The sequence below is a fragment of the Cnephaeus nilssonii genome, assembly GCF_951640355.1.
Source record: "Cnephaeus nilssonii genome assembly, chromosome: 4".
NCBI lineage: Eukaryota > Metazoa > Chordata > Mammalia > Chiroptera > Vespertilionidae > Cnephaeus > Cnephaeus nilssonii.
The window spans coordinates 32,864,355-32,885,750 of NC_137075.1; the positions used below are offsets into that span (position 1 = coordinate 32,864,355).

Genomic DNA, 21,396 nt, shown 5'->3' on the forward strand with positions numbered 1-21,396 from the left:
CTTGCAGAAGCCGGGAGGTGACCGTCTAAAACCCTGGGAGCTGCCGGCCAGAGGGAAGGGAAGGTAGTCAGGGAACTGAGGCAGAACTACGGGAGGCAGAGGATCTGCAAGGAGGGACGGCTAAAGCGGCGGCTGGAGCGGGCCCGGAGGCTTTAGTCCTTGGGAGGGAGGGTAACGCAGCGGCGCTGCGGGCGGGCCCTGCGGGGCGGGGGATGCCATGTCTCGCGAGCGGCCCCCCCGCACGGACATCCCCCGCAACCTGAGCTTCATCGCCTCGCTAACGGAGCGAGCCTACTACCGCAGCCAGCGGCCCAGCCTGGAGGAGGAGCCGGAGGAGGAGCCAGGAGAGGGCGGGACGCGCCTCGGGGCCCGATCCCGCGCTCCAGCTTCGAGTCGGGGTCGCAGGGCTCGCTCTGCACCCGCCGGAGGCGGCGGGGCCCGGGCGTCCCGGAGCCGCAGCCCCGACACCCGCAAGAGAGTGCGTTTCGCCGACGCGTTGGGGCTCGAGCTGGCCGCCGTGCGCCGCTTCCGCCCGGGAGAGCTGCCCCGGGTGCCCCGCCACGTGCAGGTCCAGCTGCAGAGGGACGCCCTCCGCCACTTCGCGCCGTGCCAGCCCCGCGCCCGCGGCCTGCAGGTAGGCGGCAGAGGCGCGCTCTCCTCCGGGGCCTCCCCATCCCTCCGTCCGCGTGGGGGAGTGAACTTGCCGAGGGAGACCCATCTTCACCCTCCACCTCGGGCTTGCTCCGGCCCTTCCCTTTTGGTGGGGGGCGCTAGGCTACTTTCGCCGCTGGGCCGCATTCGGACCGAGGGCTCCCGGGGTCGGGCTCGGATTGGTCCGGTTCCTCGCCCTGACCCCACCCCCGTCCCCGCCCTCCCTCCTCCGCGGCTCGGTCCTCCCTCTCCCTCTTTCGTCCCCAGGAGGCGCGCGCCGCCCTGGAGCCCGCCCGCGAACCCGGCTTCGCCGCCCGTTTGCAGGCGCAGCGCGTCTGCCTGGAGCGCGCCGAGGCGGGCCCGCTGGGCGTGGCGGGGAGCGTGCGGGTGCTGGACCTGGCCTACGAGAAGCGCGTGAGCGTGCGCTGGAGCGCCGACGGCTGGCGGAGCCAACGCGAGGCGCCCGCCGCCTACGCCGGCCCGGCCCCGCCCCCGCCGCGCGCCGACCGCTTCGCGTTCCGCCTGCCCGCGCCTCCCGTCGGGGGCGCCCTGCTCTTCGCCCTGCGCTACCGCGTGACGGGCCACGAGTTCTGGGACAACAACGGCGGTCGTGACTATGCTCTGCGTGGGCCCGAGCACCCCGGCAGCGGTGGAACCCCGGAGCCTCAGGGATGGATCCACTTTATTTGAGACGCCTGCGGCCGACTGCGAAGGCACCCGGGGGCTGGGGGAGCCCGAAGATGTGGCGGGGAGGAGCGGGAGGAGACGAGTTGGGCGGGGAGTTGTCCGAGAGAGTCAAGTGGGGAAGAAATCAAAGGGGTGCGGAAGTGGGAAGAATCAAAGTCGGGGAGATAGAGTGGAAAACACCAGTTGGATGTGAGTAGAAGGAACCCAAGGCGTTAAGGAGAGGAGACCGGAAAGGGTGCTGAAAGCAATAGAAAAAAGCAAAAGAAAAGCGATGATGATAACGTTCTCTTCCGTGCGTGGGCGCTGGGAGAGCTTGTCGGGCCCAAGCAGTCAAAGGTTAAGGTACCTCTCTGGGATTGAGGACGTATTTTGTATGAAGTCATCTGGCTCATTCCCTTTTCCCCCCAAAGTTTGCCACCTCAGGTCCCCCAATCCTGCCCATTCTAGCTTTAATTCAGCCATAATTGCCTTGTTGAAGTTCTAGGAACTTGGCCATTGCTCCCTAGACCCTGGCATCATGATGGGATTCCCTTGTCACCCCTGATTGTCCCTGGCTTCAGTCTCAGAATTGGCTGGAGAGTGATGGCAGGTAGCAGTCAGAGCCCCTTCCTCCAGCCTCCTGACAGCCCTGGGGGTTAAAATGAAGACAAAACCAACTCGGGGCCTTTCCTTGCAGCCAAATAATGCAGCGCCTAAAGGGCTGATACACTCAGGGGCTCCCCGGAAAATGCCCCTTTCTGGGGTCCTTTCTAATGACTTATAAGCACTTTATGGACTGTATTTGTCAAGGGACAGTGAATCCCAAGAACCACTAATCTGCTTCTTCAGAAGACAAGGAAGTCACTGACTAGCTATATAACTTTGGACACGTTCCTTCACCTCTCTGCAGCCCAGTTTCCTCCTTGGGAAATTGGATTTGGATTAGGTGATCTCTTCCGGACCCTTGTTTTGACATTTTATGATCTGTGAGTGGCAGAATATAGATGAGAAGCCACATGCTCCAACCTACAGTTGGAGAGCTACAGTTCAGAACACACAGAGCCCCTAGCATCTGATTGGGGCTGAGGATAGGTCTTCCACAGCCCAGGAAGCACCCAAACCAGCCTGCAACCTCAGTATTCAGCCTCTCAAACCACAGCCCATCCTCTGCTCTGCCCTTGCTTTTTGCGCTGGGCCCAGCCTGGGTTCTCTGAGATAGCTTTGAAGAGGTGCATCTCTCTTGGGGATAGTGATGCTGGGAGGTCCCAAAGATGAAACAACATTGGGGGCTCTCTTGAGGAGAAAGGATTATGGGCATAAGAAAGGGAAAGCATTTCAAATTAAGAATCAAAACAACTTGAAAATTAAATGGCTCCAGAAGATGGCAGTCTGCTCCATATTTTGAGCAAGTGAAGTAGGAAAGCTGGACTTTTACCCACTCACGTTCATGCCTTATATTTTTCCCAGTTAACCTCTGCTGGTTATTTTTCTTTTCCTCTTACTCTGTTCCTAAGCTCTTTGCTTTTCTTTTCTCCTGTCACTCCCTCATCACTTTCATTTTTCTTTTAGCATTATAGGGTTTTGCCTTCATTATCTCTGTTTCCATTTGTCTCCCTCTCATCCTTATTCATCTGTGCTATTCCTTCTCCCTACAGAAGAGGTGGAAAACCTACTCTTTCTCCAAGGCCATGGTTGACCCACCTTCCTCCCTCAGGCTCTTTCTTGACAGTCTTCTAGAAGGGAGAAGAGTGAAAAGAAGCAGTTCCCGGTGCAGATGAACAAGGAGCTCCCAGGTAACCAGTTCCCCGTCCCCTTTCCTATCTGTTCCTGATTTCTCAAAGAAAGTTTTCTGCGACCCCCTTTTCTTTGTCAGTAAGGGAGAGAGTGCATGGGCATGTACCCGTACATGCATTTGGAATACCGTGTAGGTCTTTTTACCATGACCCTCCTGTCTAAAGCCTTAATCCTTTGAAGAAAGATGGCTGAAAGAGAGGAACCCTGAGTCATTCCTCAAACAAGTGCCCCTTTAAATATCATCCTTCTGGTGAAGAAAACAATTTCACGCATCTTATGGATCATCTTCAGGTCAGAGTTCCAGCAGAGTGAAGAGAGAAACTGTACAGAAGCCACCAACCAACGCACTTATTAGTCATCAGTGAAGAGCCCAAGGGAGGATAACGGAGAGGGAGATTGGGTTGAGGCTCAGTGTGTAGTAATCTCTTGCTTAATATGTATGCATTACTGTTACGTTGTATTAACAATTGTAGTAGTACACATTTACGTATCCACTACAATCTGATGTCTTGCATGCATTACAATATTACCCTGTTTTAGAGATAGGAAACTCTAGAACAGTAATTTGTTCAAGATTACATAGGCCGTGAATGCAGCGCTAGGATTATGAACCCAGGAAATCTCCAGAGCCTCTGTGGGTAATTATGATGTTATATTTTTTCCTTTTAAAAACAAAATTAAAAAAACTTGCCATATATCATCTCTTATTAGGAAAAAAAAATGCAGTTTCTAATTGTGCTCTGCCTTCCCATCCTCTGTCTCCTGAACTGGCGTGGAGAAGGCAAAGCACTGAGGGTCCCACATTTCCTCTCCTTCTAGGAGCTTGCAGCTGTCTCCTATGCTAGTGTCCCAGCTCTGCGGGATCAGCAAGGGACTAACCCACCTGCCTGCTAGAGAACTTGGAATCCATTTGAACCCATACAGTGGGATTCTCCCCTGATCCTAGCCAACCCTCCATACCTGTTGGTGTGCCACACCCTTTTACACTCCTACCACTAGCTTTGAACAGGCCAGTTGCCTAAATTTGCTGCTAGAAGGATCCCTGACTAAGACATTGCTGGATGCTCTGTGTGCTTGGGCCCTCTCTCAGAGTCCTGGTATTAGTGGATAAATGCAAGCTGGTTGGGGGCAGGGAACCAAGGGTAATCCATTGTTTGTAAGAAGTTACTGGCCCCATTCTCAGCTTTATAGACCCAGCACACTAGTCTTCTGGTTCTTCCCATAGAGAGCTTCCCCAGGGCCTGGGGGTAAGCTGATAAGACTCAGGAAACACTAGGAGTGTTAGGCATTGTGGGGGGGACTTTCCTCTAAAGGCTGATGACTATGTGAACAGGAGCAATTTACAGTGTATGTCAGCTGTGGACTAGAAAGTGCCAGAAGAGAAACTGTTACCAAAGTCAGGGGCTTGGGTCCTTGAAGCAACACAGCAGGAACACTGTTGCCTTTTTCTCTCATCCAGACGTCAGATGTCCGACAGCCTTCCTTCTGTATCGCTTTGAATGTAGCTCATCATTTCTCTTCATAAGAAGCCCTAATTCCTCAACTTTCCAATCTAACTCCCACATTCCTTGCTTCTAACTCCTGTGTTTCTCTGGAGCTCCTCTGGATCCTTGTGTTCCATGGGTCATAGAATCAGAGACCTGTGAAAAAAGGCTTGTCTTTAGAGATCATTGGGTCCTGGCTCCTATACAGACGGGGACATGGATCCAGAGATGAAAAGTGACTCCAGCAGGGTCAAAGAATTTTTAATTTTTTTTTTTTAGTACAGCTCAAGATGGGGCTTAAACCCAGGCCTCTTGACCAGCCCATTCCCTGGCTATGAAACAGGCTTCTGCACAGTCAGACCCACAGTTTTTCATGGCAAGGGATATCAGAAATGTTTCATTTTCTGCTGCTAGTTTCCATTCTCTTCCCCACCCAGGCATAAAGAGAAACAAAAGGAACTGATAGTTTTCTCTGTGTCCCCATCTTTGGCACTTCTTCTGCTGATATCACTGAAGTTGCTAAAAAGATTGCATAATCTACCCATTGAATAGCTAACCTGGACAGGAAAGGAAAGTTTGCCCTGTGAATTCACCATAAACTACTGTTCTCATGCCTTATATTTTTCCCAGTTAACCTCTGCTGGTTATTTTTCTTTTCCTCTTACTCTGTTCCTAAGCTCTTTGCTTTTCTTTTTTCCTGTCACTCCCTCATCACTTTCATTTTTCTTTTAGCATTATAGGGTTTTGCCTTCATTATCTCTGTTTCCATTTGTCTTCCCACCCTCTTCAGAGTGCAGCCCTAGTCACTGGGCCCCAAACCCACGAGTATTGTGCCTCACTGCAGCTTCCTCATGCACCAGCTCTCCCTTCTGGATAAAAGACCTCATGTTTGAAATAAAATTGAAATATGAAAAGAATATATCATCAGCTACTGAGAGTATTGTTTGTTTTTTTGGCCAAGAACAGCAAGAGACCCAGAGGCAAATTTTCTGGTCATCTCATTTCGTAAAAGTCCTGTTCCCTGTCTGCTGGAGTCCTCTGCCTACGCAAAAGTTGGTTGGGAAGGAGTTGGGCCGCCCAGGTATACGACACGCTAGTAAGATCCCACCACCATTGGAGCAGTAATAGGAAAAGTTATCGGGGCCCAGTGCCTTCGTTTCCTGGCAGCACCAGCTGCTGGTGCAGTTAAAGGGAACAGCTTGGGTGGGTAGAAGTCCCGTGTTTCCCCTTGGGTGGGGGCTATTTTTCCTTAAGGGGACAATCCAAGTTACATTCTGCTCCTTAAGCACTGGAGAGAAGAGTAAAGCCCTTTTTCCCTACCCAGGGCAACCCTAAAGCCAAAGATGAGAAATAGGAGAGGGGTGAGAAGCAAGGGCCTCTGTCTCAAACAGAATGGAGCAACAGAAACCCATGGTAAAGGGAGGCATCCTTGGAAAATGTCAAGTTCTAGCATAGTGCTGTCTCCACATCACCTGAAAGAGGAAAAGTCCAGGTACCCATAAAGCTCTAGTGTGAGAATGATCAGGTGCCTCCTCGTGACATCATAATAGCCAAGTTGTGATGTCGCTGCGGAGTGTCCACTCTGGTACGTTATTAGTGACACTACATATGCTGAAGAGGAGTCAACATGAGGAGCAGACATCCAAGGAGAGGTAGGTGGGGGCTTTCCAGGGGTTCACACCATGGCTTATGGCCTGGGGTCCCTCTGTGGCGTCAGCCTGTGTTCCAGGATTGTTGACATTAGGAGTCTTCCTGGAAGCTGTATGTATCAGTTTTCCGGGGCTGCCGTGACAAAATACCACAGACTGGGTGACTTAACAAATTCAGTTCTAGATCAAGTTGCCAGCAGGGTTGGCTTCATTGAAGTTCCTCTGTCCTTGGCTTATAGGTGGCTATTTTCTTACTGTGTCTTCACATGGTCTTTCCTATGTGCATGTTTGTGTCCGAATTTCTTATCACAAGGACACCGGTCATGTTGGATTAGGACTCCCCTCAGACCTCATTTTAACTTAATTACCTCTTTATAGACCTTCTCTCTGAAAACATTAAGAGGCACTGGGAGTTAGGATTTTAACATAAGAATTTTTTTGGGAGGGGAACACAATTCAAACCATAACACTATACTTACTATTTACTCACAGAAGTACTTGCAAACCACAGATGTGTCCCTACAAAACGCAAACTAAATGTATCCCTAACAACTTAGCCAATCCTCAAATGCCCAAGGCCCTCCCACGTATACCTGACGGAATGCAAAGTATGATGGAAGGAAAGTCAGAGGGAAGAGATAGCAATCTTAACCAATTGTGATGCTGACAGGCACTCGGGGAATCCTCAACCTGGTGCCTGGGTCCAGGTTCTTGTCACAGGATTAAGAAATAAAGTGTTACATTTAGCAAAGCATACTAAATTTATTCATGTGATAGTATGCACTGAGAAGTGAGAGCAGGTGACCTCAGAACAAAACGCCCCAAAGGAGTCTTGGTGGGAGGTTTTTCTTTTTTAAATAATAAAGATTTTTAAAAATATGTTACCAATTATTAGGTAGAGAGGAAGGGAGAGAGAGAGAAACATTGATGGGCTGCTTCCTACTGGGAGTCGAGCCTGAAATCCAGATATGTGCCCTGACCGGGAATCAATCCATTGTGACCTTGGTGCATAGAAGGACACTCAATTCACTGAACTACACCAGTCAGCCCCAGCCAGGCTTCATGAAAGGGTTTTATTAAATACTAGTGTCCTGGTGCATGGATTCATGCACATTGAAAGGAAATTAATGCCTTAACCGGTTTGGCTCAGTGGATAGAGCCTCGGCCTGTGGACTCAGGGGTCCCAGGTTCGATTCCAGTCAAGGGCATGTACCTTGGTTGCAGGCACATCCCCAGTAGGGGGTGTGCAGAAGGCAGCTGATTGATGTTTCTCTCTCATCGATGTTTCTAACTCTCTCCCTCTCTTTTCCTCTCTGTAAAAAATTAATAAAATATATATTTTTAAAAAGAAATTAATTGGAAGAAATATTTTAATATTGCTATTCGCCCTTTCTCTATAATTGAAGTGTCAACCAAATTCATGATCAACAATGACAGATCGAGCCCTGACCGGTTTGGCTCAGTGGATAGAACATTGGCCTGTGGACTGAAGGGTCCCAGGTTCGATTCCGGTCAAGGGCATGTACCTTGGTTGCAGGCACATCCCCAGTAGGGGGCGTGCAGGAGGCAGCTGAACAATGTTTCTCTCTCATCGATGTTTCTAACTCTATCCCTCTCCCTTCCTCTCTGTAAAAAAATCAGTAAAATATATTTTAAAAAAAACACAAAAAAACACAATGACAGATCGAAACACATGCGTGCGATTGGCACCAGTGAGAACTTTATATGTATCGGGCATGTGCGAGTCAACTTAGCTTTTTATATATCTATCTAATAAAAGGCTAATATGCTAAGTGTCCTTCCCACCTTCTGACTGGTTGCTATGACGACTTGCTTTACAGCCAGGTAGAAACACTTTACATTGTAACCAAATGTCTGTGGAGCATTTTCCCATGCCTCATCTCATTTGATCCTCACAGAAATCCTGGAGTAGGTAGATAGGAGACTTGATGGAATCCTATTGTCTTTTCATTAGCTGGAAAACAGATTTAGAAAGATTAGAAACTTGACCTGACTGAAAAGAAGAAATGGTGGACCTTGAAAATGACTTTAGGTTGTCTCACTGCGCAGAATATAGTCAAACACTGCTGCAGTTAAATATTTTACCCTTTGTTCTCTCTGGGTGATCTACAATAATAATGTGCTTTGTGTTGATATTTACTGCTGTGTTGCTGACAATTACGTGAAAGAAGTTGAGGTGCTTCACTGGGCTGGAAAAAGTTTATCTAAATCAGAAAGCAGGTCTAATTACGCAAGTTTATTCTATATCTATAAAAGGCTAGGTTGATTCGCGCATGCCCGATATATATAAAGCTCTCACTGGCGCCAATTGCATGCATGTGTTTCGATCTGTCATTGTCGATTGTGAATTTAGTTGACACTTCAATTATAGAGAAAGGGCGAATAGCGATATTAAAATATTTCTTCTAATTAATTTCCTTTCAATGTGCATGAATTCCTGCACCGAGCCACTAGTATAGAATAAACTTGCTTAATTAGACCTGCTTTCTGATTTAGCTAAACTTTTTCCAGCCCAGTGAAGCACCCCAACTTCTCTTTCAGGTAATTGTCAGCAACACAGCAGTAAATATCAACATGAAGCAGGGAGAATAAAGGGTAAAATATTTAACTGCAGCAGTGTTTGACTATATTCTGTGCAGTGATAAAACCTGAAGTCATTTTTAAGGTCCACCATTTCTTTTCAGTTGGGTAAAATTTCTAAGCTTTCTAACTCCGTTTTCCGGCTAATGAGAAGAAAATAGGATTCCACTAAGTCTCCTATCTACCTACTCCAGGATTTCTGTGAGGATCAAAAGAGAAGAGGCATGGGAAAACGCATCACAAACATTTGGTTAAACTGTAAAATATTTGCACCTGGCTATAAAGCAAGTTGGGTTCCTGGGCTGAAGAAACTCCAAGGAGGCTAGTTGCTAGGGAGAGGAAGACAGGCGTTGCTATGTGATGTCATTACCCAGTGCCCACAGCGACTGTTTCTGGGCTGGGCTGGGCTGTGGGCCACATTTTGCTTCATGGAGTCTTGGCAGCGTTGGCTGCGATTTGGTGGGGTGTTGCTCCAGGGTGGTGGTGGGCCTGTGTCCCACTTGGGGGAATCCAAGTGTTGTTTTGTCGGCACCAGGTCAGTGGTTCCCGTTTACTTTTAAATGGTCAGTGTGTGTCATGGCAGTTCCTGTGTTGAGTGTCTGCCCCTGGTGGTCAGTACATGTCATAGCTACCGGTCGGGTGGACAATTAGCCTTTTATATATATGTACACTAGAAGCCCAGTGCACAGATTCATGCACCGGTGGGGGCTCTCGGCCTGGCCAGTGGTGATTGGGCTGAAACTGGCTCTGAGACATCCGCCAAGGGGTCCCAGATTTCGAGAGGGTGGTTCTTGGGTGATGCACCTGGAATCGGGCTCCCTCCTCTCCTGCTTGAGCATCTGCCCCCTGGTGGTCAGTGCACATCATAGCTACTGGCTGGTTGCTTAGGCTTTTATATCTGCTGATGTAGCTTGTCCTTGTCCCTCCTTTCCAGATAGTGATCCCCCCCCCCCCTTTTTTTTGTCCTCTCAATTATAAGAAATTGGTGAGGGGGAAGAGGAGGAACAGGTGGGCAGTGAAGGTTATGTCTGTGATGTTCCAGCCAAGACAAAAAATGGGAGGGGAGGGGTACAGCTTGAGGCTTTGTTCCCTATTCTAACTTTCCTGCCTCGTTACAGTTTAAGGTGTTTTTTTGTTTTGTTTTGTTTTCCATTTTTTTACAAACACCTTTGACCATGCTTACACATTGCTGGGGCTCCTTCAGTGCTTTGGAAGTAGTCTGTGAAACTTTCTTCCTAAGCCAGAGGGTAAATGTGCCTCTGGCCAGTCCTCTGAATGTCTGAGCCATGCAAAGGGAGAGAGGATTTCTACCAATGATGATGGGGGATTAACATTCCTACCTTGGGGATGACATGATGAACCCCCACTCTTCAGCACTAATTCCCTGGAAGAGCTGGGAGGGTCATTGTCTTGCTAAAGGTGGGACCCTCATTTATCTGATATTGTCAGCCTCTTCCTCTCTTCCATTCCCCAAACCAGTCAACTCCATCTTCTAAAGCTTTAGGGTGAAACCCACATAAAAGAGGGAGGCATCAGGCTGTACTCAGAACCGGGGCAGAGGAGTTTCTTCTCCTTTCCTTGGGTTCTCCCTCTCCCAGATCTGTCTGTGATTCTGCTCCTGGCTCCTGGGAACTAGTGTCTTTCTGAGACAAAAAAGGTGGCAGAGTTCTTCACCCATCATAATTCCAAGCCTGTGATTAGTGATGCCCAGAGTGACTGACTGAACCCTCCAGGGTCAGGCACTAAATTCCCACCCAGTTCTTGCCTGACTTTCCAGCCAAACAAGTCTCATTGTTTGGATTTTAAGAAAATGACCACTCCACTGAAAACTCAGGGCTGCTGGTGCCTAAAATGTTTCACTTTTCCCTTCCTTCATTACATACAAACCATTGGGGCATTGTAATATTCATGATTGAGGAGGTCAGTATATACCACCAGCCCTAACTTAAACCCCGTGGGATCAAAAGCTTCTAACTCTAAAGCTGAATATATGTGGGCGCGGCTAAAGTAGGTTTACAGTTGTTCATTTGGAAAATAATACAATTAATAAGTAATAGAAGAAAAAACTTTTGTGTATTCACAACTGTAAACCTACTTTGGCCCCACCCTGTCTGTCTTTCTGTTGCTCACTCCCATGCTTCTGCGGAATACTAATTTGAAGGAGGTGGGGCTGACTCTTAGTTGAGATTGTTACTAAATGTAATGAGGGAGAGCAGGGAGGCAGGGGCAAATACAGGGCCAGGAACAGAAAGTAGAGCTATTCAGTGACCTGAACAGGCAAAAGAGACTCTTTCAAAGACCAACATAGGAACCAGAGTCACTTCAGAAAGTGCTGTTCCCAAGCTTTATTCTTAAGACTGAGTATCCTAACTATGCAATCTTCTGGCCCAGAAGTTCAGAGTGTGTGAAATACTGCATTGGTGGAAAGTCCATTTTACTGTCGCCTGTTTTTTTTTTTTGACGGCGGAAACGAAGGTCCCAGAATATGAGGCAGAGCCCCAGGTCTTCCTGGCTGCGCGCAGGGAGCCTGGGCCTGGGAGGGCCCAGGGAGGTGCGCCCCCCAGCAGTTCGTTGGGAACACCTGTTTGGTGCCAGCTGGTCCCGGGAAGCAAAAGGTGCCGCGCTCCCAGCACCACCCCCGCCTTTCCGGGTGGCAGGACATTGGATCCATCTCGTGCGCAAGTTCCCGGTAGCTCCAGGCGCTGCGTTTACAGTGACGCTGCTGAGGCCGCTGGCCCCTTGGCCGGGAAGGCGCGGCTCGTGTGTAAGACTAAGCGATGCTGAAAGGACCCACTCCCGGAGGAAGCAACTGGAAGTGGTTGTTGGCAGCGTGGACAGCTCGGCCAGGCGCCGCGAGCCCCTCGGGGGATCCCGGAGGGGCAAGGCCGCGCACCCGCAGGTCCGGCGCCGTGGGGTCGAGGGCGGGGGCAGACACTGGCCGCGGGAGGACATCTTCCCTGCCCCGCGCACCAATAGCCACCCGGCCGAGGCCCACGCAGCCAATAGCCGACTTCAGCCGAGACCCACGCAGCCAATGGCAGCCCAGTGTGTCCCTCCGGTGCCAGCCTGCCTGCGTCCACGAATCGGGGCTCGGGCCGCCTGGGTACCGCCCCTGGGCCCGCCCCGCCCCCAACGCGCTCCGGCAGGGCCGGACTAGAGGGGCGCGCGCTCGGGGCGGGAAGGGCATTCCTGGTCCCGACCCTCCGCGCGGGGGGCTAGGAGCAGGCCGCGCCGGGCGGGAGCCCCACTTCCATCCCGGAGGCCCCCTCCCCTCACCCCCTTGCCCCCCGGCCCATGGTGCGAGGCTGGGAGCCGCCGCCCGGGCCGGACCGCGGTGAGTGATCCCCAGCCCCCCCGGACTTCCCTTCCCGGCCCCCCGGTTTGATCTCTGACCTGCGGAGCCCTATCCCCGCGCGGGGGGTAGAATTCGAGTTTCGAACTCGCCGGGTTGTCTCTCCTTTATCTCACGGACTTTTCGGTTCCCGGTTGGAACTGGGGGAGGGTGAGTGGGTGTGTAGGGAGGAGGCAGGCTGGATTGGGACGCCCTTGGCCAGGGGAGGATAGAGATTCGCTTGCTCCCTGGGGCTCATCGCCCCAAATGCAGCAACTTTTTGTTCTCTGACCCAGTTTGGAGCCTTAGACTGCCTGTGAAATGGAGGCTAGGAGAAACGTTTCCTTCCCAGGCCTCCCTCCTCCCCATGACTACCTCCTGGCGACCTCAGCATACACACAGAAACCTGGCCTTGCTTCTGGGGAGCACTGGCCTTTAGGAACGGAAGGTTTAGGAGAAACTGCCCCTTCTGACCCCCTGCCCAGCCATACTCAGAACACTTACCAGGAAAGTGAGAACCCGAGTCCTCAGAGAGGTTCCTGGTGTTGCGTCCTAGTCTGAAACTCGTAAACTGAAGGGACACTCAGGCTGAGACCTGTTTAGTGAGGTGGGCCCAGATCAGGTCTTTTATCATATGAACTTTTCACCATACATGTGAAGTCCTTTTACTATATGATTCTATATGATTAGGATAGGTGGATGGCAGTAATTGGAAAAATATAAGCCAGTTAAAGTTGGGAATTTTTTAAATGATGCATATATATCTAAACATTGACATTAAAAGTATGTTCATTTCACCGATCTTTTGGGGGTAGCCCCCGAGTTTTCTTTGTGTAAGTCTGCTGATGGGAGTTCTCAATGGACTTTATGGAATATATACAAGCAAATCTCAAATCTGGCTGCACTCCGAGAACTTTTTAAAAGTACTGATGCTTGGGTCCCACTCCAAACTAATGAAGTCAAAATGAGGAGGCTGCCCGCTTTAAAGTTTCCCAGGTAATTCTAGTGTGCAGTCTGATATGGGAGCCCCTGCTTCTCATTATCTGTGATTTTCAGGTTTGATTTCTTAAAAAATATATATATTTTTATTGATTTCAGAGAGGAAGGGAGAGGGAGAGAGAAATAGAAACATCAGTGATGAGAGAGAATCATTGATTGGCTGTCTCCTGCGTGCCCCACACTGGAGATAGAGCCTGCAACCTGGGCATGTGCCCTGACCAGGAATCGAACCCTGACTTCCTGGTTCATAGGTCAATGCTCAACCACTGACCCACCACAGCCAGGTTTGATTTCTTTAAAGTGGAGTGAGCCTAGCTGGTTTGGCTCAGTGGATAAAGCGTCAGCCTACGGACTGAAGGGTCCCAGGTTCAATTCCGGTCAAGGGCATGTACCTTGGTTGCGGGCACATCCCCAGTGGGGAGTGTGCAGGAGGCAGTTGATTGATGTTTCTAACTCTCTATCCCTCTCCCTTCCTCTCTGTAAAAAATCAATAAAATATATTTTAAAAATAAATAAAGTGGAGTGAGAATTTTAAACTTTTTGAAGCAAGCTAAATGCAGAATCCTTTTGAGATTTTTAAAAATTGTTTTAAGTCCCCTGCCCCTCCAATCTTTTACAGTTGCCTTGCCTACTCCCAACTCAATTTTCAAAATGTATACTCTTTTGTATTGTCTTTCATAGGAACCATTTTTAATGCACTAATATTTCATTTGTTTATGTATGCTTATTACATTATTATATAAATATAGAAAAACAACGGCATAAGGGCATAAGCAGGTTTGGAATCACACATAACTGGCCCAGGTATTCAGGGCAGCTAAAGCGGATGACTTTGGCACACTAGACAGTAGCCTACCAGACTCTAGTGTCCAGTGCGCTATGGGTATTGGTCATATAATCCAGTGGGTCAGTGAAACCAGGCTCCTGGCGCAGTTGAACACCCCAGCCTTCCACTCTCTCCAACTAATACCACCAATACCCACTTAAACTTTCTTGAGTCTTCCATCCATTCTTTCCATTCATTCACATCAAGCTGTTTGTTCCTCTTCAAGCAGTTACCACCATTGCCTTAATTAAGTTGGGAGAACATTAGACAGAGGTTCTAAAGCTGGACTTCTGAGCAGCCAGTGAGCCCCCTGAGATTATATATAATGTGTAAGTGTGAATATTTATTTGGGGGTGGAGTAGTAGCCATAACTTTCTGAGTGCCCATAACTTTTATCTGATTTGCAAAGAGTTTCATGATCTAAAAAGTTGAGAAGCACATAAATTGAATGTCACTACAAGTCCTCTAAGGCCCTTAAAACTGTACCATCAAGACACATTTCAGTCAGTACTTCTGTGAATAAAGATTTAGGGAATTCAGCAGGATCATATCTAGTCTAACTGTCTCTTGCTTTAACCATAAGCCTAGGCTCAAGCCTAAAGTTCTAAACATCTATTTTTTCCCCCTAGGATTATGTGAATGCCTAGTCTGGTAGTTTAAAGCTGCTCACTCTTTTCTGCCATCTGTCCAGGGATATGGAAAGCCCAAAGGGAAAGAAGAGCAATATCCTGACTATTTTTTATTAGTGACTTTCATTCTTATGAACAACTCTCTAGTTGTAGTTTTTATTTCAAAGCCAGATTCTTCCAGGGAGATACCCAGCTAAACAGCTATGGCTTAACTTAAGCCAACATTCTGTATTAGGAAGCCTTCAGTAACTTGTGTTTTGCATAATTGGAAAAGTGGATGTATACAGTACACCAAATACGGTATTTGCATTACTACATATTACATTGAAATATCAAGATGATGCCATGAGAATCTGAAGGATAACAAACCACATACATGAAAGCAAAATACTTCCTTCTAGCCTTACAGCTGTGCCTGCCTTATTTTCTATGTGGCAATCTTCATCCTCATACTGGAGGATGCTACATTTATTCCTTAGGCTACATTTTTCTCATATCCAAAGTGTTACTGTGTCCTTAAAGAACAGGGTACAAGACTGTAAGGGTGAGGGTGAATAAACAAAATAAAAAAAAGAACAGGACACAAATAAGGTTAAGTAGATGTCAAGTGTTGCAATCAAAGTATTCTCCAGCTTAAGTTTGGTGGTGTTCCTGTGGGTTTAGACTTGACTGTGCAGGCAATTCCTCACAGGCCACTCAACCATGTCCGGGATGAATCTGGAGGGTGAAGGGAGAGCTACCACACTGGCAATTCAGCTGGCAATCAAAAAGGATTTATATCCAAATTATGGATTCAGTTCTCCTAAAGCAGCGATTTTTATACTTTTTTAAAACAGCAAAATCCTTTCTGGAGTTATTACTCTCAAAATATAAGTAAAAAAAATCACATATAATTTTCCTCTTGTCCCTGTTAAAATCTGGACTCTGCAAAAACAGGTTGAAAACTAATTTTAAAGAATTCAGGTTTTGCCTCATTTCCCCTATTGTCTAGGAGGAGCATTACCTTATATCGGAATCACCCCATGAGGCTGAAGTAATGATACAAGCTACTTATTGAGCCTTTGTTCTAGGTATAACGTCAAGTGCATTTTTTCACTTAGTCTTAAACTTGTGAGTTATAAGGCCTAGAGGGTTAAATTACTTGCCAAGTACAAGCAGCACCCTAGGAAGTGGTGGAGCCACTTCCACCTCTAACAGCTGGTTTGGGCCCTGCCTACACATGATACCTTAGCACATAGCAGGTACTCAGTAAAAATAGATAACTACATATACCCAGCACTGTCTCCATTTTTTACACATGAGGAAACAGGCTCATGTGAGTTCAGTAACTTCTGCACAAGAGCATGCAGCTGGTGGCAGAATTGGGATTCAAACTGCAGACTGGCCTTATTTAAGAATCATATTTCTACCTACTGTGCCATATTGCCTCCATTTACCCTCTTAAGATTCTCTTCAGTGTATGTTGCCTTTAGGTTCTACATGGACTTCAGTTAAGTTTTGCTTGTTAAAAGGGAATGGTGACATTGAAATGCTTCTGGATTTTTCTATTCATCATAAAAAATCCCTCATTACACTGCTCTATTTGTAACTTTCTGGACTTGAGATTTTTCTCAATTCATCTTGTAGCACTTACATAGGAATCCTGTCCCATCTTTAACATATTAGAAGTAATATTTGTTTCTAAGACCCACACAGGAGCTGAATTAAAATTCAGTCAACAGGATTATCCTGGGGAATAACATCAGCAGGTATTTCAGGATGAAGCATGGATGGCAGGGGCTATTCCTGCAATCCCCCTCAGAACCAGTGGTGCTGCTGGTGGCTTGCAGGACCTACTTACAGTTTATGAACCTGCCCACCTGGGCCTGAGAAGAAGAGATTAAGAGCTGCAGGCCTTCCGCCCTGTGTGAAGGGGGCTGTTAAATTCTGAGGGGCTCTCTAGGCTCCCTGGAGAGAGACCGAGCAGTTGGAAGAGACAAAGGCTGGGGGGGAGGGGATAACCTTTGTTCCGAGGATGAGTTAGGGGAAGAAAACATTCCCTTCTCTCTACCCTAGTGGGGTGGGGGTGGGGTAAGCCCCATTTATCCTAGGTACCTGACCTATCTCTCATCCTACAGAGGAAAAAAATTAAAGCTTATCAGGTTTGGTTTTAGGGTTTAAAGGTACTATCCATTACCCTCTCCCCAACCAACAAGGGAAAGAAAAGGGGGTGGGGATTGGGCAGAGGAACAGTGCTGTCCTACCTTCTAGATTTTCAAATGTATTCCCAACCTATCTCCACATTCTAGAGATAATAAATTGTTAGGAGCTAATGAGTTTATCACAAGAGGAGATTACTGCTCCTCTAGTTTTTGTAGTCGAGTCTTTATTTTGTGACTCTTGTTCCATGAATATGGTGAAGTAAGTTTGTATTGGAAAGGTAAAGGCTATATCAGGATCCTAAAGACAGATTTTCCTCTTGGTGAAGACACTCACTAGTCATGTGACAGGGTAATTATGGGTTTTTTCATACACATAATGGGAATTTTAGCCGGTTCATTTACTTTCATAACTCATAGGGTTATGAAAGTAAATGAGAAATTGTTAAGAGCACTTTGAAAGCAAAACAGTACAGTACACATAGAAAGTTGATTGTTTTAGAGTACAACATTTTGTTTGGTAGAAATTGAGCCGTGGGCCAAAAGAGGAACCCTAGTGACTGAGCCGTTTCTCTTCTTACAGCTATCTCCGAAGGGCACAAATCGGAGAGCAGCATGCCTCCTAATAAAGAGGCCGGCAATCTTAACACCTCCCCCGCGGGGCTCATCTGCCTCCCTCCAATCTCCGAGGAGCTCCAGCTTGTGTGGACCCAAGCAGCCCAGACCAGTGAGCTGGATGGCAACGAACACCTGCTGCAAACCTTCAGCTACTTTCCCTATCCCAGCCTCGCAGACATCGCCCTTCTCTGTCTGCGCTATGGGCTGCAGATAGAAAAAGTCAAGACTTGGTTCATGGCCCAGCGCCTCCGCTGTGGCATCAGCTGGTCATCTGAAGAAATAGAAGAGACTCGAGCTCGAGTGGTATATCACAGGGACCAACTCCATTTCAAATCTCTCCTCTCTTTTACTCATCATGCAGGGCGGCCTCCGGAGGAGGTGCCTCCTTCTCCATTGCCACCTCCAGAACAAGTTAGTCTTGGAATCGTGCCCCTGACTCTTAGTGAGCCCACCCAGATGAAAGGATTGAAGGTAGAGCCTGAGGATCCTTCAGAGCCAATGAGTCACCAGAAAGCAAAGGAGCCTCTGATGGCACCTGGCAGTGGGGCATTCTCCCACCAATCAGGATTTTGGCAGGATATTCAAAGCAGTGATCTCTCTAAGGAGCAGGCAGGCAGGGGTCCTGACCAATCACATGGCCTAGGTACTGCTTCCTGGAACCACTCTACAGCTGTCCACCAGCCACAAGCTCGGGATAAAGCCCCACCAATCTCATTACTTGCCAGTAGTTATAAGCAGGGGTCAGCATGTAATGTGACTCCTTCTTCCTCTACCTCTTCTTCCTCTTTCCAGGTACTGGCTAATGGAATTACAGTCACCTCTAAACCCTCCCAGCCACTGGGCTGCCTCCCACAGCCGCTGTCACCCAATGAACAGGCTCTACCCATACATGTGGAGCCAGCCTGGCCCCAGAGGCTAAGGCCTAACTCAGTACTAGGTAGCATTGGCCCTGCAGAGTACCTTTCCCCAGATACCCAACGCCAGCGAAAGACCAAGCGCAAAACCAAAGAGCAGTTGGCTATCCTCAAATCGTTTTTTTTACAGTGTCAATGGGCACGGCGTGAGGATTACCATAAATTAGAACAGATTACTGGCTTACCTCGGTCTGAGATTATTCAGTGGTTTGGTGACACACGCTATGCCTTGAAGCATGGGCAACTAAAATGGTTTCGGGACAATGCAGTACCGGGTGCCCCTAGTTTCCAGGATCCAGCAATTCCCACACCATCGCCTTCAACCCGCTCTTTGAATGAATGGGCTGAGACACCACCTCTGCCAGTGCCCCCACCTCCACCGGACATACAGCCCTTGGAGAGGTACTGGGCAGCCCACCAACAGCTACGGGAAAGTGATGTCCCTCAACTGAGTGAGGCGTCAAGGCTTAGCATCCCACAGGTACTGGATTGGTTTGATTCTCGTTTACCTAAGCCAGCTGAGGTGGTGGTTTGTCTAGATGAAGAGGAGGAAGAGGAGGAAGAAGAACTGCCTGAAGATGAAGAAGAGGAGGAGGAGGAGGAGGATGACAGCGATGATGATGATGATGATGATGATGATGATGATGTGATCATACAGGACTGAATGGGGGCTATGGGAGGGGCAGTCTTACTAAAAGATGAACCGACTTAGTAACTGTTTAAACAAAGAAACCACATTTTAAAAATTACTTTGTGGCAAAGAACTGAAAAGCTTTGTGTTTTTTAAGTTGGGGGAAAGGTGGATATTTTGAGGGAGGACTAGGGAGGATGAGCATAAGGCACAAAGTGAGGTGGGGATTGAATGAGCAGAAATTCAGGCCTTAGCTTCAATGAAGACTGCTGAGGATCTGGTCCTTTACCTATGGGCTGGGTCAAGACTCTTGTTCTCATCCGCCTTTCTTTTCCCTTAGTATACTACAGGGGCTACACCTTAGTCCCATGTCTATAGGATTTGAAAGGAGGAGTAAAGAATTTTGATTCCAGTGCATCCCCTAGTCCAGGGTTAGGGAATGTCCGGTCCTGCCAAGGCATTAGGGGTGAGTTAATGAAATGTTTGACCCAAATAGCAGGCAAATTTTTAAGTTTGTAATTTTGTATGGCCCAAGAATGATGTTATAAATATCCTAATGGGCCTTGGCAGAAGAAAGGTTCCCCACCCTGGCCTAGTCCCACCATTTTTTCTGGAATAAGGCTGCCTTGCACCTCTCCTTTTCTCTGAGCACAAGTCCACCCTAATGCAGCGAAGAATCTCAGTATGTCCCAGTCTCACAGATATTTCAACTCTCCCTCGTACCAACTCTGTTTTACCTGCTTCATCGCTGAGTTGCAGAAGAAGCAGAATGTTTTTTTTGATCCGGGGACCACTTTGCCTTGTACCTTTTTATCTCTTTCCAAAATCCCCATTCTCTTCACTATGTCTCAGGGTAAATCTTCCCCATAGAGCTTGTGAAAAAGTTTAATACTGGGTGGAGAATCATTTAGACTGGATATTTATTGGAGGTGGGAATTAGGAGATGTCTTTTTTAAAAAGTAGAATTAGGTTACAGAACGGTATAGGAGAGGGGGTGGTTTCTCCTGTTCAGAGGACTGCAGGTAGGCTCCAGGTTTGGTTTTACAAGCCTGACACCCTCCTGCCTAACTTGACAGAGGCTGATTTTTCATTTTCCTGGTGTTGGCTCAATTTTTTATCCAGAAAAGAGACTTTTCCCTCTATAGGATCTGCCTTGAGGGCAGAGAGATCATGGTCTTTAACTGAATTTATTGATGTTTAAGAATGGTTTTCATCAGTTGGGGGTCAGGTATAATGATATCAATGGGTTAACCATCTAGAAATAAGAGTGGAAGCCCCAAACTGCTAGAATAATAAAAAGGCCAAAAATAAAATTGTTTCTCTCTCCTCCACTTTGCCACTTCTATGCTTTAGAGATATGTAGCCAAATACATTAACATTCTGATTTAGTATGCATTTCATTTATTTTTGAAGCAGCAGGATATATTGAGGTAAATTAAAAGAACAATAACTTGGCCCTGGCTGGGTAGATCAGTTGGTTAGAGCGTTGTCCTGATTCACCAAGGCGACGTGTTCAATCCCCTAGTCAGGGCACATACACATATCAGCCAATGCATGCATAAGTGAAACAAATTGATGTATTTCTCTCTCCCTCAGATCAATAAATAATATTAATAAAAAAGAACAACTTTGAAAGGCAGTAGATCAGTATCACTAGGCAGATTGTTTCCTATCCCTGCTACAGCACAGACTCTTGCTCAGAAGATGAGGTGTGTTTGAAAATGACTTTAAAAATAAATCCAGTGTTCCAGAAAGGGTAATGGCATCTTAGTTTATCTACAAAATCATTCCCAAGACCTATTTATTTCTGGCAGATGCTTGCTATCTTTACTCCCCCCACCCCCTACCCCCAATATTTTTGCTTAAGGTCTGCCTGCCTGTGGCCTACCCATTTAATTCTACCCCTTAGTACCCAAAGAATAATTGATCTCAGTGGAAGTATTGTTTGCCCATTCCAACATTCTAGAGCTTGCAATACTAATAGAATTGCAATAGCAATAAAAGGACGTCTTTATTATCTGTGTACTTTAGTAAGCTGAACATCTTGTCTCCAACTATTATCAGACAGAATGGAAAATAAACATTTAATAATAACTAGGCATAGAGGAAACAATAGGCAAAATGAAAAAAAGTATAATAAATTAGGACAGGGAACAGAATTGTTACTTGTTAACATTGGCAATGGGAGAATATATCCAAAACTAGAAAATGAAATCCAGAAGTAAAACATAGTTAATGAGTATATTACCCCCCCCCCCCAGGATGACAAGAACTGTTTTTATAACCTTTGTTTCAAGTAGTAGGAAATAAAGAGAGTTCCATGTCTTGTTGGAAGAACTGTAATCTTCCTGAAGCACTAGCCTTCTATAATACCTAACCACTTTCTAAGGAGGTAATCTAGGATGTACATAGTAAAGATAGAAAGTACAGAATGAAACCAGCCAGGGGTACATTTTCTAAAGCCA

General features: G+C 47.3%; 2 protein-coding genes across 5 annotated transcripts; both read left to right on the forward strand.

Moving 5' to 3' along the window:
• Window positions 1–217: 217 nt before the first annotated feature.
• On the forward strand, window positions 218–6,054 carry PPP1R3E (protein phosphatase 1 regulatory subunit 3E; the record flags this gene model as incomplete). Of its 3 annotated transcripts, none has more annotated exons than XR_013813466.1 (3): window positions 218–634; window positions 919–3,110; window positions 3,276–6,054. XR_013813466.1 is itself a non-coding variant. In XM_079769935.1 (2 exons), the coding sequence occupies 2 exons, from the start codon at window positions 218–220 to the stop codon at window positions 1,339–1,341; spliced, it is 840 nt and encodes a 279-aa protein (XP_079626061.1). In that variant the 3' UTR covers window positions 1,342–6,054. The 3 variants fall into 3 exon arrangements, 1 of the variants encoding a protein (XP_079626061.1); XR_013813467.1 differs by having other exon boundaries at window positions 3,931–6,054; XM_079769935.1 differs by having other exon boundaries at window positions 919–6,054.
• Window positions 6,055–11,617: 5,563 nt separating this feature from the next.
• HOMEZ (homeobox and leucine zipper encoding) lies at window positions 11,618–20,259 on the forward strand. 2 transcript variants are annotated; one of them, XM_079769934.1, is made up of 2 exons: window positions 11,618–11,744; window positions 17,352–20,259. In XM_079769934.1, the coding sequence occupies exon 2, from the start codon at window positions 17,384–17,386 to the stop codon at window positions 18,962–18,964; it is 1,581 nt and encodes a 526-aa protein (XP_079626060.1). In that variant the 5' UTR covers window positions 11,618–11,744; window positions 17,352–17,383; the 3' UTR covers window positions 18,965–20,259. The 2 variants fall into 2 exon arrangements, with proteins under 2 accessions (XP_079626060.1, XP_079626059.1); XM_079769933.1 differs by lacking the exon at window positions 11,618–11,744 and adding an exon at window positions 11,967–12,179 and having other exon boundaries at window positions 17,352–20,258.
• The last annotated feature ends 1,137 nt before the right edge of the window (window positions 20,260–21,396 follow it).

Bases quoted from the DNA above. Each gene is read 5' to 3' on its own strand.
- HOMEZ (XM_079769933.1), top strand. From the start codon at position 12,140: ATGGTGCGAGGCTGGGAGCCGCCGCCCGGGCCGGACCGCG. The intron at 12,180-17,351 runs GTGAGTGATCCC...CTCTTCTTACAG, and splicing joins GCCGCCCGGGCCGGACCGCG to CTATCTCCGAAGGGCACAAA.